Source organism: Taudactylus pleione, unplaced genomic scaffold (assembly GCF_031769625.1).
Source record: "Taudactylus pleione unplaced genomic scaffold, aTauple2 ptg000154l, whole genome shotgun sequence".
Classification (NCBI taxonomy): Eukaryota; Metazoa; Chordata; class Amphibia; order Anura; family Myobatrachidae; genus Taudactylus; species Taudactylus pleione.
The window spans coordinates 6,352,399-6,370,444 of NW_028284556.1; the positions used below are offsets into that span (position 1 = coordinate 6,352,399).

The window sequence follows — 18,046 nt, forward strand, 5'->3', positions numbered from 1 at the left end:
TATGCATTTTAGCATGGTACTTATCTACAGATCAAACCGTTTCAATCAAAGTTTCCATCAAACTCATTAACTCATTGTTTTCTTTAACATTATGTTATCCAAATTCATATTGAGATGTGTGTACCGTATGAACAATTGTAAAGATTATATTGACTGTTCCAGGTTAGATCTTGTCTCTGTTATCCATGTTAAGAGAGCCTCTTTTGTATAAGATATGACTGTGTATTGGGTGCAGAATATAAAACAAATGTATACCATACCTGTATTAGATCGTTTCTTTGATGATTTAAGACTTCGGCACCTTCCACTGACAGAGCTGCTGTTTTCACTCATAGAGTCTTGGGCGGAAGAGCCACTTCCTGTGGCTTCACTGTCTCTCATCATGCTTTCATAGCCACTGCTACCACCACTGTGATAAAACAAGGCTGTTTTGCCCATTGCGGGTGGCAGCTCACCACTGAGTACACTGCTGTTGTCACTGCCATGACCACTACTGCAGCGGTGAGGTTTTCGAGGAGGTGTAATCTTGCTATATGGGGAAGGCAAAGTGTGTACAATAGGTTTATCCTCTGCATGAAGAGTTGCACGTTCATCTGAGTCTGAACTTCCATGTGAATGTACTCCCCGGCTACCTGTACTTCCCTGGAGTAGCTCTGAGATCCTTCCATTAACAGCTCTCAGTGGTAGTTTGGAAGCAAGTCCAGAAACTCTATTTCTACTAAGAGACTGTGTTGACCAAGACATATTTTTCCCATTTGGTGGCAGGCTTGAGCTACGTCCTACAGACTGTGGAAGTGACTTGGTAGAGAAGCTTAGGGTTTTGGTTGCAGAGGTGGAAAGGCTGCGAGCCTTAGGACTGGCAAGAAGCAGCTTGCTTACAGCTGATATTTTTGAAGGGCTAGATTTGGGTGATGCACCAGCTGACTGAGAAGTGTTAGTTGGAGATGACATAATACTCCGACTGAGACTTCTCCCAGATCTTGGCAAAGTGCTATCTTTACTAAGGATCATTCTTGAGCTCATGGATGAAAGACTTCCTGCTCTTTCTAGAGACAGACATTCATAATGGCTTCCATTAGATCTCCCCAAAGAATTTGTTCTGCTAGCTAACTGCTCAAGTTTGGCACTGAATAATTTGCTACTACTGTTACTTCTGGTGTCCATACTGAATCCTGACAATTTACCATTAAGTTCATCTGGAAGACTTGGCAAGGAAGAAAGAGAATGTTTTGAGGGGCTGCTGGCACTGTGCTGAGGGCTTGCTCTATTCTTATGATCTAGGCTTGATTTTCTCACTGGAGGCAGTGGTGGAGTTCCTTTAGGGCGAGTGAGAACACAATGTTTAGGAGATGCCACTCTTCTTTCTAAAGTAGATCTGGATGTTTGTAGTGGAGCTACAAATTCAGTAGTGTTGATCTCATCGTCATAACTCATAACATCCTGATCCATCTGCTTACATGATCTTTCGAAACCTCTCGGGAGGCTGCCTCTTTGTGAATAATCAGGACACTGTGTGGTTAATACCATTTCACACCCATCTACTATTCTCTTAAGGTTTTCAGAAAGTGGTGAGATGCTTCCTTCTCCACTGCTACTGCTTAATCTGTCTGTCATACTCTGCTTACTGCACAAGTCATAGTCAGTTATGCAGTTAGTAGCTTCAGGCATTTGACTATCAATTGAATCAGTTTTCTCCCTTTTGGTATCATCTTCACGTTTAAGCCAAGGATCATCAAATATAGTTTCCTTTTTACAATCCACATCAATATTCGCAATAGACTGCGACAACTTGTCAGGTAGATTTAACCCTGGCAGGCATTCATTACTCTCCTGAGCATTAAAGGGACTCACTGCAATGCAGGGATACACTGTAATATTTGTTTTCATGGGAATGTAGTTCTCACAGCTACTCAAACTTGAGCTTTTTGCTTTAGTAACAGTGGTTTCCCCTACTGCTGAAATTTTGCAGCTCTTTATAGGGAACATATTATTCTGGACTGCCTCTGCCATTTGTGACTGAATTAACATGTTATCTAGTTCTGGCTTCTGTCTGTTGTGTGTACACATCATGCTGATATTTTGTAAAGCAGTTGTAAATTCAGAAATGGGAGGATCAGCCATTGCTTCACCATGACCATAACACGTCTGAGCAATAAAGCTATGGCACGATTGCTCACCATCACTACCTGTGCTCATTTCACTCAACCAGGAACTGATAGATGACCGCCTGCTGCCACCTTGCTGATATTTTTCATCCAGTCCAGCCTTAGGAAGGGGTAAGAATTGTGTGATACTGACTTCGGATACTTGTGCAGAATTTGAATAGCATTCAAGGTCCTCACTTATGCTACTTATAATACTTACAGGTCTGGAACCAGAAGCTAAAGCCTGCACAGAACAGTCACTGTTAAAACTGATAATACTGGTAGGACGACCATTGTTAAGGACTCCACTTATTGTTAATTCTTCAACTAAAGTGAATACCAATTCATCCTCTCCATTGAGCTCCAGAGGCTGTTGTACGGTGACCGTAGTTGTGCTAAGAACTTCATTTTTGGACTCCTCAGAACCAGATGACTGTTGATCCACAAGTACCGATTCTGAAGAAAAATTACTTGAACTAGATACAGATCTCTTCATGATTTGTGGGCTCATTCCTACAGGAGGGGTTCGGATATCTGGTTGCAGGATAGATTCAAAGAGTGAGCCAGAATCTTTATTTATACAATGTGGAGGTGTTGAACTAGGTAGAACTCCTTTCTGTGTATAAACTTTACACCTCTGGGAAGGAGAGCTGGGGGGCTTATATTCCGAAGTTTTAGAAAGACTGGCAATGCCTAGTCTTGGTGATCCCATCGCCCTTGGTTTTCCTTCTACAAAGCCACAACTGTTGAGGCTTTCTCTGCTTCCTTGTAAGCTGGCATTTTGAACTAACTGTGAAGACCCACTGTGTGCTCCACAGCTTCCGGTAACACTCCTGGGAGAGGGTGGAACTGGTGAGTGACTTCTTTGTGTTTTGTGTGCTGTTCCAGCAGTAGTGTCCCTGATCTCATTGTCAGAATGGATATTCTCTGGAGTACTTTCTTCTTTAGTTGATTCTGTTAGATTATTTGGTTCATCCGCTGGACATAAACCTTTGGTTGTTTGGTCTCCATTATACTGAGCTGGTACCTCTTCAAAGGGGAATCTGTTTGTTTCCTCACTACCATCAATACAGTCCAACCTCTCTTGCAGTTCTGCAAAAGTATTACACTTTAGACAGTCTCTCTCTGGCTTGTTGGGAACCACTTCATTTACTTCCTCCAGCTTTACTTCATTCTTTGTCTTTTGCAAAACTGGAACTATTGGAACAAAGTCAGGTGGTCCCTCATTGTCTGTCAATTCCTTGTCGGATAAGGCTGTTCCATTGGGGCCAACATAAATAACTGTATCACATGACTGTTCACTGCTTGAAGAGTAATCTGGGTCACTGGATAAACTGAGAAGAGGAAAGTCAGGATCAACCACATTTCTTGAATGAAATGGTCTCAGCTGAGTTGGCCTGCGCATTCGTCCTTCCTCACAGGAACTTTCTCCTCCAGATGAACTTGACGTGTACTGTGAAACAAGGGCACATGAGAATTACAAAAATATAAGTGAGATAAAATCTACATTGTTAATATCCACATGTCAGTGTTAGTTTTACAAAGGATATTTTATATGTAACAACTTGCAGTACAACTGTCTCTGTTAGTTAAATTTTAGTATCAGTTTAGGAGAAGGTATCTGACTTGTTACGTTTTCATTCTCCACTCATTTACACTCAATGCAAATTCACAAAAGTAGAGGTCAGGGATCCTTTAGATTCGGAAAAAGGGCTCCTTTATAGTTTGGGGGTTTAGGAGGATGGGGATATAATATAATGTCACTGAGCTAATAAAATAGGTTTGATTGCCCTAATAATAATCTTATGGTTAAACCTGTCATTGTAATGAATAGGAAATACCTTTTGTAATAGAAATATCAATTTGATTTAGGCACCTTTCCATATTGAGGGTAACACTCACCACTAGATAAGTTGGCTTAGCAGTCTACAATTTGGTGATGTTAAAATTGTTTGATAAAGATCTTACAGATTTCACAATTCAAAAACTTTAACTAAGAGACAGATATTAGTTTGAATTCTGCATATACATGTGGATATGTCATGTTTTACAGTACAGTACCTAAATGTGAATACAAGGTAAAATGATATGTTTGTCTATGATCTCTTCTTACACACATGCTCTAATGGCTAATGTCTTGTTCTTACACACATGCTCTAATGGCTAATGTCTTGTTCTTACACACATGCTCTAATGGCTAGGGCAGCTGTCTTGTAGCACTGCAACTATCTATATGTTATATACTGCTCTGATCTTTATCTCACTCATCTCATATGAAACAGCTGCCTTAATACAAATTCCCAGCCATTATATCTACCATATAATGGTATGAGTTATTTCCCCTCCTAGATGCACTTACCTTGCTTTTCTTTTTCTTCATCCTCAGCACCCGGGAAGCTATCTGGATAGTGGACAGAGTCTCAGCGTAGTTTCCTGCAGCAGCCGAAATGTGAGCTATCATTGTAGTGCGGCAGTTCATGTTCCCCAGAGACTCCCGTAGTAACATGGTGAGCTTGCTCTCTCTGCAGAAACAAAATGAATTAAGGCTGCATTAGTGAAACATGTTTCACTTGTACTGTCATGATGTGACTTCAGTGCCCTGAAGTTTTTTTTTCCTCTTCTTAATGGCATGCTAATCAGTATCATGCTGTACAATCACATGGTAGGACATCTAGAGGGGGGAAATACAAGGGACAGGTCACTAAGACTTTCTTTATGGAATTAAATCAATCCCCTGACCGTCTGACTTCATCCTGTAACTTCATCCAGCAGAAAATATTAACACCTCATCTACCTGGCTGTCCTAAATCCTAATTCATTTTCATAGTTTAGCTTTATGAAAGTGGCTTACTTTCTCCATAGTAGTGTATATTTTTATATTATTATTAGCATATATAGTATCCTCTCCTTCATTCAGATCTATTAAATGCTGTGGTTATTAAGGGACTAATGAAAAAAAATATATACAGTACTGTACCAACAAAAGACATGTACTGTATCACCCCTTGACATAATCATTTGTAATGTACATAACTGCAACACAACCATCCTCCATTCCAAGCAATGACTGTGGGGCCTGTTCCTCATCGATAAATGGCCCAGAAACCATGTGGAAATCATAGTTTCCGCATATTTTATTTTCGGACCATTTCATCATCAGGGGTCCCAAATGGACCACCAGATATTCAGCAAACTCTGAAAACTGAAAGTTAAAAAAAAAACCGTGAGTTTCGCCTTAAAAAAAAATGCGAGTTTGGAATTAGATTACAAATGCAATTTGCAGTGCAAGTTTACCCTGAAAACGGCTCACACTAGCCAACTCGTACCTACTTGTATCTTACCTTTAAAGTAACATTAGCTCCAAACTCTTTAAAATGTGCACTTTTCATTATGTCACCTAATAGTTTCTGAATAAATGATACACATATTTAACAATATTGCATATTTTATAACCATTATGACCTCAGCTGTTCATAATTACTGGGGAGTCATGAATATACATTTCCATTAAGCCCACAGGGGAAGTTTTATTAAGTAGTCATTAATTACATGTATCTATATCTCAGTATCTATTTAAACTCTAAATGCTGCACTTCTGTGTTATCTCTCTTTTTGTTTCTCATGAAATGAAATATCCAAAGTAATTGTAAAATGACAATGTTAATTAGACAGACGCTGTAATGGGCAATTGCGAATCAACCCTTAAACAATTACAGTTGAATACATAATTATTATGTATTCAAACAAGAAACTCTGCTATTATTACTGTTAATGTAATGTTTTATTTGTGCTAAGACTATTCGTATTGTTAAGTTTACTATATAAAACCAGCTAGCAGAGTACAATGCATGTGTTATGCAGGCCAGAAACATATACTCTATAGTGGTGGAATGTAGCTAGCAGAGGTGCAATAGAGATATCTTATATATAAAATTAATTGGTCGGTTTGTTTGTCCGTCCGGTTATGCATTCGGACACCCCTTCACTAATTGGGATGAAACCAACACGAAGTGGTTCAGTTAGATTCTGGCCGCGTTTTAGGGGTGTTAGGGTCCCGGTCGAACCTTCCGTTGGTGAATGCTGGGCAGAACTTTGACCCAGGGAGCCTGTTCTGAGCCTTCCACTGGATTGATTTGGACAAAAACTTCATAGGATGGTAACATTGGATCCCAGAAGACATACTAGGGGTTGAAGCTCTGGTCAGACCTGCGGTTGGTGTACACTGAGCAGAACTTTGACCCGGGGAGCCTGTTCTGGGCCTTCCATTGGATGGTTTTGGATGAAAACTTCACAGCGGGCTGGCAATTGGTCTGAGATGCCTAATGGAGTGGTTGGGTCCCATTCGGACCTCACGGCTGAGTGCGCCAGGCAGTACTTTGACCCAGGGAGCCTGTTCTGGGCCTTCCACTGGGTGGATTTGGACGAAAACTTCATAGAGTGGTAACATTGGATCCCAGAAGACATACTACAGGGTTGAGGTCCTGGTTGAAACTCCTGTTAGTGTATGCTGGGCAGAACTTTGACCCAGGGACGCTGGACAGAACTTTGACCCAGGGAACCTGTTCTGGGCCTTCCACTGGATGGATTTGGACGAAATCACATAATAAAACTTAATAACTTGAAGATTTAAACCCGGGCAATGCCGGGTGCTTCAGCTAGTCAGTGATATATAGACAATATGAGTTGATTTTTGAGTGCATGACACCAAAACATGTGCAAAGGATTACCCAAATACAATTGTATGGAACATTTTTAGGCACACTTATTAATATGATTGTCAAATGGCAGCTGTTACCATCTGCTCTAACAGATACCCTTAAGGTCCATCCTCTCAGCCAAAATATTGAGGCCTTCCTTTCAGGTGTTTACTGCGAATGCACCGCCCCTTGCACATGGGCAAAGCCGTTGCCACAGGAGGGCCTTTTAGCTTTGACTTAAATTAAGAATACATTTCTATAATTAAGCATTATGTTTGCTGTGTAAAATTGATTGTAGCAAAAATGTAAATTCAAAATATGTCCAAAAAATTAAATAAGTATGTATGATCAATAAATAAAGATGAATCTGCATCAACCAAACAGAAGCAGATAGCTAGTGTTGACACCCATCATCATTATTAGTATGTATTTGTACCAGCCCTTAGACATTCACAAGTGATACAGCTTCTATAGCAGGCGTACAAGTGCCTCTGTATGTCTCTACCTCGGCTCACAATTAAGCATACACACCTTACTTGGACTGGCACACTCCCTCCCCCATTCTGCCTCACTAGGTTAGTGTCAGATCTGCATAAGAAAATTGGTTTACACTTTTTTATTGAGGACATGGACAGAACAATGTACATATATTACACTAAGCAAACGGGCATACACCCAACTTGATATCAGCCCCTATATGTGTGTGAGGCATCAAATGCTTTTGTTAAATCTATAGATGTCAAGCTATCTGTGCAGAGACCACCGTCCATTTTGTACATAGCTATCACATTTACTTCTGCCCATCCACTGGTACCATAACAGTGTTTTGAGAGTTTCTAAAAAGTAGAAATAACAGTTTGGCTGAGCCTAAGATCTCTGAGGTTACATGATATGTGACTGTTAGCCACCTGGCTTCGGGTGCTTTATATACATTCAGTGTCTAATCTTTTTTTGGACCGAGACTTTTCGCCTCAGTGGGACAGCTGTAAATGTGGTTTATGGTGGAAAGAATACCTAATATGGCTTTTTGTCCAGTCATGTTAATAATTCTCCATATCATTGGGTACTTCTACAACTGCCCCAATTTTCATTGCACACCTCACCACACCTCTACCACACTATTTTCAAAACTACTGGCCTGTTCTACAGCATTCCTTGTTTTGGTCTATCACCAGCATGATATTGTATACATGGGTAAAAAGGGGCTGAGGTTGGCGCTCCTGGGGAAAACAAAGCAGCCTAAAACAACCTGGATCCTTTCACCACAAAGGACCAATAAAACAATAAAATTTAGGTTATTTTTGGGTACTACCCCAGGTAGTAGCAAGGGTATCAACTAATTACCTAATGAATAGGCATAAAAATCAGTGGTGGAAATAAGACAATTTAAATAACAATAAGAAAAATACTCTTATAAAAAGGGAATAAAAACACTTCAAGCTTCAATAATACAACAAGAAAGAATATTACCCTTATACAAGGGAATAAAAACACCCCAAGTTACACTAATAAATTATAGCATAAATGTGGATACAAATAAAAAAGTTCATACCAAATGTATAACCAATGGGGCCCCTTGCATCTGGATCTTTATAAAGGTACCTTGATAAAGACTCAGATGCAGGTTGAAACGCGTTGGTTGTGACTGTGCGAACCCTTGATAAGGACGTCAGGATTTAAGCATTGGGGCCTGGATCTCCATCCCCTTGAAAACGTCCGGAAGTCCTAGGTCCGGTGGTCAAGGGGCCCCAATGTTTATACATTTGGTATGAACTTTTTTATTTGTACCGACATTTATGCTATAATTTATTAGTGTAACTTGAAGTGTTTTGTATAAGGGTAATATTCATCCGTGTTGTATTATTGAAGCTTGAAGTGTTTTTATTCCCTTTTTATAAGGGTATTTTTCTTCTTATTGTTATTAAAATGGTATAATTTCCCCCACTGATTTTTATGCCTATTCATTAGGTAATTACTATATATATTGTAAGGTCATCTTTGCTACGACCAGAGGGTAGCGCCCAAAAATAACCTACATTTAATAGTTTTTATGATATTGTATAAGTAAGGCCACACCCCACCAGGTCACATTGTGCCAGGACCTTTTTATCTACCTGGACCCATATACTGGTGGGGAATGCTATATATACATAAAGACAGCGAGAACAGGTACAGTAGTTAATATGTATACGCATACACATAGTCAACTAAAAAGATTCTTCAACCCAATTTATACCTGCTATTTAAGAGGGATCTGTGTCCTATTTTTATTTAGTATCATTGCTCTATGTATCATAGTGTAGTCACATTCTTATTTAAAAGGAATATAAAATATAAAGAAACTTTTCATTTCTGCCCCCAAAGTACAAGTTTCAGTTTTAGGGGGAGATTTAATGAAGCTTGGAGAGAGTTAAAACTGTGAGAGATAGGGCACCAACCAATCAGCTCCTAACTGTCACTTTACTGGCTGTATGAAAATGTACAATTAGGAGCTGATTGGTTGGTACTTTCTCTCACAATTTTATTTCTTTCCAAGCTTTATTAAATCTTCCTGTTAAACTCTTAGGGGCAATTGAAATCTCAGAGATGTGTGGCTGCGCACAGCACTGAGAGCAACATGGCTCATATTTCTGCTCACCCCTATGGTCTTGCGGTTGTGATGTGCCACCTTTATAGGCATTCCCACACTGTTCTGAAGGCACATCGCATGCACAGCTAAGAACTAAATGGGCCCCTTAGAATGCTGCCTGAATCTACATTAATCCTCTATTTTGCATGTAAAGTCAACGTAAAACATAGACTGATAAAAATGTAAACACATTTTTTTTTTATAATTTATAGAATAAATTACTGTATTGATGTTGACAGACTAAAAGATTGATTAAAGACTCTTCTCATAATATACTGTATCTATTCTAAAATATAGAAAGGAAGATTAAAGTTTTTTGATAGTTTTAACTTGAAGACTGTTTGACAGTGCATGTACAGCAGGACAAACACACATGCTTTACAAAGGTAGTAATTAGGGGGTAGAATAGTGGAGATTCAGGAAACTAACCATATAGTACTGAAGATAAAAATACAAAGTCCTATGAAATATTCTATTTTTTTTTTCTGGAATACCTTTAAGGCTTAACAAAATATACTATGTACTATCTTTCCTGATTAATGTATATAAATACATGTATGAATTGATGTAGAAAAAAGCTATTAATATGCACAACGACACAAAAAATATTCTGAGGTATGGGGTGAAGTGATTATTTAAAATGCAACTCCTGCTTGTAGTGTTTTTATAAATTGCATAATACTGCTAAGCTAAGGCCTTTGAGAAGTCTCTGAAAATAAGTATTGTGAATGTATAGTACAGGGGTTCCCAACCTCGGTCCTCAAGGCACACTAACGGTCCAGGTTTTAGTGATATCCATGCTTGAGCACAGGTGTCTTAATTAGTACTGCACTTATTTTGATTTAACCATCTGTGCTCAATCATGGATATCACTAAAACCTGGACTGTTAGTGTGCCTTGAGGACCGAGGTTGGGAAGCACTGGTATAGTAGCTTTCTAGTAATTACGTTTTCATGTGGGGACAAAAATGTATAAAAAAGTTTGTTTAAATGTTTAAATTTTTCTTGTAAGGCAATCCCAAAAGTTGAATTCTGTAATCCCATCAATATTCTTTAAAAAAGTTTACCAGGCGAACAATCAAAGCCTTTGATACTTTATAGAGTACATGAAAAATAGTTATAAACATCAGAAGACGTAGGAGATAATATTTAGTATACTCCTTGTTTGCAGAATCTCATGTAATGGATTGTGATACAGTTGTACAATTAAAATTGTCTTCTATGGTTTTTATGGTATTTCTTCTTATAAGCAGAGGAGAATTTTGACCTCATGGCGCCCTAAGCAAGACACCGATTTGGAGATCCCCTTCCTCAAGCAATCCATAACACTAATTAAAAAGTAATGCCCTTTACACAGTAATGCCCATTACACATTATGCCACACAGTAATGTCCCTTTTAACATTATCTCCTCCCCTACCAACCTACCCCACCTCCGTACTTCTCACCTCGCCTCCCGTGTGCCTTCAACAGCCTGTCGCCTGGATTTGGTGCTGCACCAGCAGTCAGAGCAGCCGCAGCCCTTGAGTTGAAAGAGACAGCTATCCGTCATTTGAATCTGGACCGGTTGCGAGCCAAAAAGAGCTTGTAGATCGGCAACCGCTGCCGAATGGCTCGCGACTGGCACCCGATTTGAATGATGGTGGAACTGTCCCTCTCAACTCAAGGGCTGCGTGTGGCTGAGCCTCCTGCTGGTGCATCACTGAATCCACACCTGCTGCAGCATATTTAATATCATGTATAACATGGCATGGACCAGTCTGGTAAAGGAACTACAGGGATGATCAAACAGAATTGTAAATTTCATATATATCTCCCTCTTCTATTGAAGTTGATAAGTTTTTTTTATTTACTGCATCAAGTACAGTAAAACTGGGAACACAGCACAATGTCGCTAGTGACGAGACCCGGTGGGGGTGCCGGCATCGGCAAGTGCATACACACTTGCCGATGCCAGCAGCGACAGAACGATGGCGGGGGCGATGCTTGATTCGGCAGCATGGCCTCCGTTAACGATATCGCCCGTCTGACCTGCATATGGGTCTGATGGATAATATATATACTGGTTTGGTGGTGTTAGTGCGCTACTGGGGAGTAGGAGTATAGAGTATGGTATGTTGGTGTTGCTGCTCAAGACACTGGTGATAACCCCGATATCACCAGAGGGACATATAATAGAAATGGTGGTGTGTCTTGTGTAAAGCGCAACAAATTGTGTATTACTAAAAAAGGAAATTTGTTTAACAAACATAAATAAATAGATGTTAAAACTGTGATGAATAACAATATATAAAAAAGGGATGAATTAAATTAGATGAATGAGGTATGACTAAAAGTATTAAACAATTGGATATGATGAAATTACCAACAATGCATAAAATGGTGAATTGTACCAATCAATTAAAACACTCAATTAGAATCAGCTTGTCTCAATTGAGAGCAGTCCTGTCTGAAGGCAAATGGATGACACGGAAGAGCTGAGGGTAGGAAGCAAGAGTGGCAGAAACGGAAGATGACAGACGGTGAGGTGAACAATGAGGCAGAACATTTAAGTGGTGGGCTGGTATGCTTTTATGCTAGGTGTTAGTCTAGTAGAGCGAGGGAGATCGTTCCAGTAGTGGGGCAGCACAGGAAAAGTCTTGGATTCAGGAGTGGGAGGTAGTAACCAGAGGGGAGGAAAGGGGATGCTCATTGGCCGACTGGAGAGGGTGTGGTAGGTTGTGTGTATTGAGATGAGGTTGGAGATGTGTGGAGTTGGAGAGTGCCTTGTACGTGAGGGTGAGGAGTTTGAAGAGTGTTCTGCAGCGGAGGATGAGCCAGTGTAGGGCTTGGCAGAGAAGGGTGGCAGATGTGGAGCGTTAAGTACAGATTGGAGAGAAGAGAGATGAGAGCTGAGAGGCCAGTAAGGAGAATATTGCAACAGTTGAGATGAGAAAACATATAGTTTTGGTGGCATCCTGAGAGAGGAATGGTCTGAAGCGAGCAATGGCACGGATATGGAAACTCCAAGTATCGGCAAGAGAATGTGGGGAGGAAAGGGAGGAGTTAAATAATTGATTTCTATGCAGCACAGTTGGGGAACTGAGGAGACAGTGGTGTTGTCAACAGTGATAGAGAGGTCGGGAGAGGAGGAGACTCGACAATGAGTTTGGTTTTGGCAATGTTGAGTTTGAGATGGTGCACAAACATCCAGGAGGAGATGGCAGAGAGGCAGTTGGACACTGAGAGAGGAGGGTGGGGGAGAGATCAGGAGAGGAGAGGCAGAGTTGAGTGTCAGCATAGAAATTATACTAGAGGTTGAAGGAACTAATGAGTTCACTGAGGGAGGAGGTGTACAGGGAAAAGAGCAGAAGGCTGAAGACAGGACCCTGTGAGATGCCCACAAGAAAAATGGATAGGGGGTGGAACTGGGGGCAGCAACAAAGGAGCGGTTGGTGATGTGGGAGGTGAACCAAGAGAGAGTAATGTCAGAGAGACCAGTGGTCTGGAGGGTGCGCAGCAGGAGGGTGATCCACAGTGTCAAAGGCTACAGAGAGATCCAGGAGGATGAACAGGGATAAGTGACCCCTTTGACCAAAAGAAGATCAATGGTGACTTTGGCCAGGGTAGTTTCAGTGGAGTGGAGGGGCGGAAGCTAGATTGGAGGGGATCAAGGATAGAGTTAGCAGAGAGGTAGCAGGTGAGACTGTTGTAGACAAGCCACTCAAGTATTTTGGAGGCAAATGGGGGAAGTGAAATGGGGAGGAAATTAGAGTGAGGAGGGGTTATGATTGGGTTTTCTAAGAATGGGTGACACAAGTGCATGTTTGAAGGATGAGGGGAAAGTGCCAATGGAGAGGGATAGGTTGAAGAGGTGAGCAAGGTGGGAGCAGGCAGTGGGAGAGAGGGAACAAAGGAGATGAGAGGTTATGGGATCCATGGGGCAGAGGATAAAATGAGGGAATGGACTTTGTTGCCCGTGATGAAGTGGAAGGAGCACAAGGGCTGGTGGCTGGGGGGAGGGTGGCAGGGTGGGGTGATAAAAGAGTAATTGGAAGAGGAGATTTCATGATGGATGGCCTAAAGTTTGGAAGTGAAACAGGAGGCAAAGTCGGTGGCAGTATGGGAGGGAAAAAAGGGTGAAGGAGCGTATTGAACGTAGCAAAGAGGCAGCATGAATTGGAGGACTGATAAGCGATGAAAGCCTTGAAGAAGGATTGCTTAAGGAGGGAGAGGGCAGAACTGTAGGAAGAGAGGATGAACTTGAAGTGGAGGAAATCCGTCAAGGAGCCAGAATTTCTCCAGTGGCGTTCGGTGGTGTGTGAATACTTTTAATGGAACAGGTAAGTTTGTAGTGCCAAGGTTGGTGTTTGTAGCGGCAAAGGAGAAAAGAAGTGGGGGAAGCAAAGTTGAGGGCAGGAGGTGAGGATTATGTTGTAGAAAGATGCCGTCTAGTTAAGGCAAGGCAGGGTAGATAGAGGGGAGAGGAGAGTATCAAGTGAGGAAGACAGGAGAGTGGAGTCAAGAGCATCGAGATTGCATCTGGTGACAGTAGATTTGGGCAGGGGGAGCGGTGGAGAAAATGAGGAGACCGAGAAAGAGAGGAGATGGTGGTCAGAGAGCAGAGAGGGAGAGTTGTCAGAATGAGCACTAACATGGGAAAAGACAAAGTCAAGGGAGTTGCCGAGGCAGTGGGAGGGAGAGGAAGTCCATTGAGAAAGGCCAAAAGAGGAAAGGGCAAAAAGTTTGTTGGATGCCGGGTCAGTAGGGATGTTATGTAGGCTAGGATGATGGAGGCGAGGTCAGGGGAGAGGCAGTGGTATAGCCAGGCAGCAAAATTATTGAGGAATTGGGAAGATCACTTATTATTCAGCTGTGTTTAAAGGCTGAAGGGTAGGAACATTGGGGTTAATTTAGACTTGCATAAAATTGCTTTCACAGTTTATAATGTTTTGTGTTACATAAAAGCAGTCGTACTGGACATGCCCACAACCTGCATTAGTATTTCTATTGTTTGTTTCTAATAGTTGCGTTCTCGGCTCGGCAGTTCTAACAGATGAGGGGTATTCACATGAAGTGCATTACAGTAAACACATACAGACTAGTGAGTTTTGTTAGAAATATATCTGCAAAAGATTCCTTAAATTCAGTACCTACACAAAATAAAAATGTAGATGTGGAAATGTCAGTGTGCAGATGCATATTTGTAAAAACCAAAACAGGTAACTTACGTTCAATACCTTTGTCTTTGCTGTCATTTTACAGGATACATACTGTACAACAGTGATTTTCCTACACTGTTACTTGGCAGCCTGAGCTGTCTCCCATATAAAACAGACTGCAATTTATCACTACCCCACTATAATCCTGCTCCATTTGTTTTTTTGTGGACTACTTGTTACCTTTTCATCTAATACGTACCACGCATTTTTCTAGTTCTGCTTCATCCAATTAACAGTTGTGCCTGGCAGCATAATTTTGTTGTAATCAATTATCCAAATTCACTGTCAAAATTGTGTTTATTGCTTGGTAGGACATGTTTATTATTGTAAGAGCTGGCAGATGTGTGGAATTGGATAAAGTATAGAAATACTAATAGGGCCATCAATCAAATCTAAACTATGTTTAAGTCAATGTACTGAAAGAGGGTTTATTTTAGTACAACCATTTATGACATTGAAGCAGCATCAGAATGCCACCCCATGTTAGTGGGACATCAGTAAACTCACAAGAGGTTTATTTTGTTACAATGGACAGCAGGAGAGAAAGAATGATCATTGTAACATGCAGACCTCTTGTGACTTTATTACTTACATCCTATGTGTATTCCTATTATGTGCACATAGAGGCTTGATACGCCTTTGAATTGGCAATTCAAGATTACATAGACTTTGTTTTTATTATGTGATGTACATCTCTCAGGTAATATACATTGGCGCTGGAACGGGAGGTGGGGGGACAAGGGGGAGGCCCGCCCTCAATATTTGAGAGAGGCACCAGGGGCACACTGAGTGCATTACTGGGAGCTGAATAATCCCCATGAGACTTAGCACAAAAGGTCATAAAAGGCATGTGCTGAGCTCTGATGGAGATCAGCAGCAGCCACATGGGAGGGATGCAGCAGTGTGTACTGGGCCTGTGTAATGTATGCTGAGTGCTGAGGAAGAATGGAGACCCCTGTAATGAACAGAAGCAGTAGGTATTTACTATGTTGGATACAAGTATACACCTGTATGTAACATTTCTGACTTATTAGAGGATAAACGTAAGGGAAAATGAGTTTGTATATTTGTTTATTTTTGACCATATGTGCCATCTCACAATACATCCTATTGTATATGCCATCTCACAATACATCCTATTGTATATGCCATCTCACAATACATCCTATTGACACTTTAAGAACGTTTATTTGTTGTTGGATTTTGGTCATTATGAGGTGATGGCTGAGCAAGTCTTCCTCTTCTGGGTGTGACCTGCCCAGCATAGTGTGTGTAGTGGTGTCTGATAATAATTTCCATGTGTGACATGACTGCAATGTGTACAGCACCCAGTGTCGGACTGGGGCATGACGGGCCCGCCAGGGGAATGCAGTGATAGGGGCCCATGCTTAAGGGGTGTGGAAAACCACCAGAGACACTTGGCTAACCAATAGTCAAATCTTGGTGTAGTTTTTATAGGAAGGAAGCACCCATGTTAATCAGTGGTACTACACCGGGCAACTGAACATCTAATAGAGTAACAATGTATAATTTTAGGTCTGGAACCTGACACCTAGAGGAGGGGGTGGACCCTCAGGCAGTGGGGCCCACCGGGGATTTCCCCTGTACCCCTGTGAGCCAGCCCAGCCCTGACAGCACCTATTGTGCTAAACTTTATTAATAATTTTTTCATAAATTGTTGGATTGGGAGACCATATGTCTGTATATGGGTGGAGTCTGATGTTGTAATCACTACATGTGTTGGCCATGTCTGTACTATACATAGGGCGGCCAGATAGAGCAAAGTTTGCAGCGTTTAATATATATGTATATTTGTTTTCATCCGTGAATTGTTTTCTTGTTTTATACCTACAGAATATTTGCAGTGGTGTGTGTATAGCACAGGGAATAGCAGGGTGCATACACTGAGCTTGATCCTATTAGGTGCAAGTAATGTCCTGCGAGCCATTCTCACGATGAACTCACGTTGCATGATAGTTTCTGTAGTCCTATAGTGAGGCTTAGTGCTCTCTGTAGCGATAGGCTCCTAAGCCTACGCCAAACTACAACGGCCAGCAGCATGCAGGTAACCATCCTCCTCCTTTCCCAGCACTGGTTGGATAAATTCTCTATACAGGGAGGCGCTTTTGGGTGCATGCGTTCCTGAAGTTGCGCAGCAGCGCTGTGTTAGTGTTGTGTCTGTGAGTGAGGAGACTGGGAGAGAGCAGTGATGTCCGCATACAGAGGCCAAAATAGCAAGAGCAAAGACCACCCAGGCTTACTGATCTCTGTCATCGGGTAAGTGGCATTGTGGGTTACTCCAGATGCCCCTGAGGGGAGACATTCAGTGATTTAAGGGCATCAAAAAGTTATTTTTGTCCCCAACCTAAAAATGTTGTGGCGCTCCTGGTAACACAGAAAAATAATGATATCGAGTGAAAGTACAAATACACTGCACAACAATGAACATGTTTCCGATGTGAAAATAGTTACTTCTAATTGATTTCAGCATGCAAAGAATGAATATGACATTTAAAACTCTCAGTTAGCTCCAAGTTCCGAGATATAGCCCATTTATGACGATATAGGGGTATTCCTAGTGAAGTGGGCAGAATGGAGAGAATCTTACCAGCAATCTGCGTTCCGCGCAGAGGGGGCGGGGCCTAATGACCCAATTAAATGAATCAGTTATTTGTCCCCTCCCCTATTCAAATATATGCAATTCACGGGATTACCCACACAAGATAACTGGTGCACAGAGTGACAAGCATAGTGAGCGATTCCACCAAGACATTTCAGCAATGGAACAAAGATATCAGGGTAGGTGAATCACTACTGTTGGACAGTGACAAGAGATGCCCCAGAAGAGTAGTACAAGCGACAAGCGCCCCCATGAATAAGCCACTATATTAGATACAGGCTGAGTCTCCCATATCCAAATATTCTGAAATACGGAATAATTTTGGCATGACAGAAATAATGAAACCTTTGATTTTTGATTGTTCAATGTACACAAACTTTATCTAAGGCATAAATTATTAAAAATATTGTATAAAATTCTCTTTAGGCTGTGTGTATAAGGTGTATATGAAACATAAATGAATTTCATTTCTGTACACAAACTTTGCTTGAGCCACAAAATTATTGAAAATATTGTATAAAATTACCTGGTATATATAACACATAAAAGCATTCTGCGTGTATATTGGGGTCCCATTCCCAAGATATTTCATTATGAATTGAAATATTCCAAAATACAGAATATTCCGTTATCCAAAATAGCCCTGGTCCCAAGCATTTTGGATATGGGAAACTCAACCTGTAGTACTTTCGTATGCTGTATGTTTGTTTCGTTTTGTGTTCTTATTTGTGATTGATTGAATTAAAACAACTGTTAT

General features: G+C 41.1%; 1 protein-coding gene across 1 annotated transcript in view; it reads right to left on the minus strand.

Moving 5' to 3' along the window:
- Window positions 1-18,046, minus strand: part of KIF26B (kinesin family member 26B) — a 507,120-nt gene that overhangs the window by 20,388 nt on the left and 468,686 nt on the right. Inside the window, exons 11-12 of the mRNA XM_088474362.1 lie at window positions 4,504-4,666; window positions 261-3,597 (exon numbers count right to left, since the gene is read on the minus strand). Of these exons, the coding sequence (XP_088330488.1) occupies window positions 261-3,597; window positions 4,504-4,666 (3,500 nt within the window). The remainder of the gene's footprint in view (window positions 1-260; window positions 3,598-4,503; window positions 4,667-18,046) is intronic.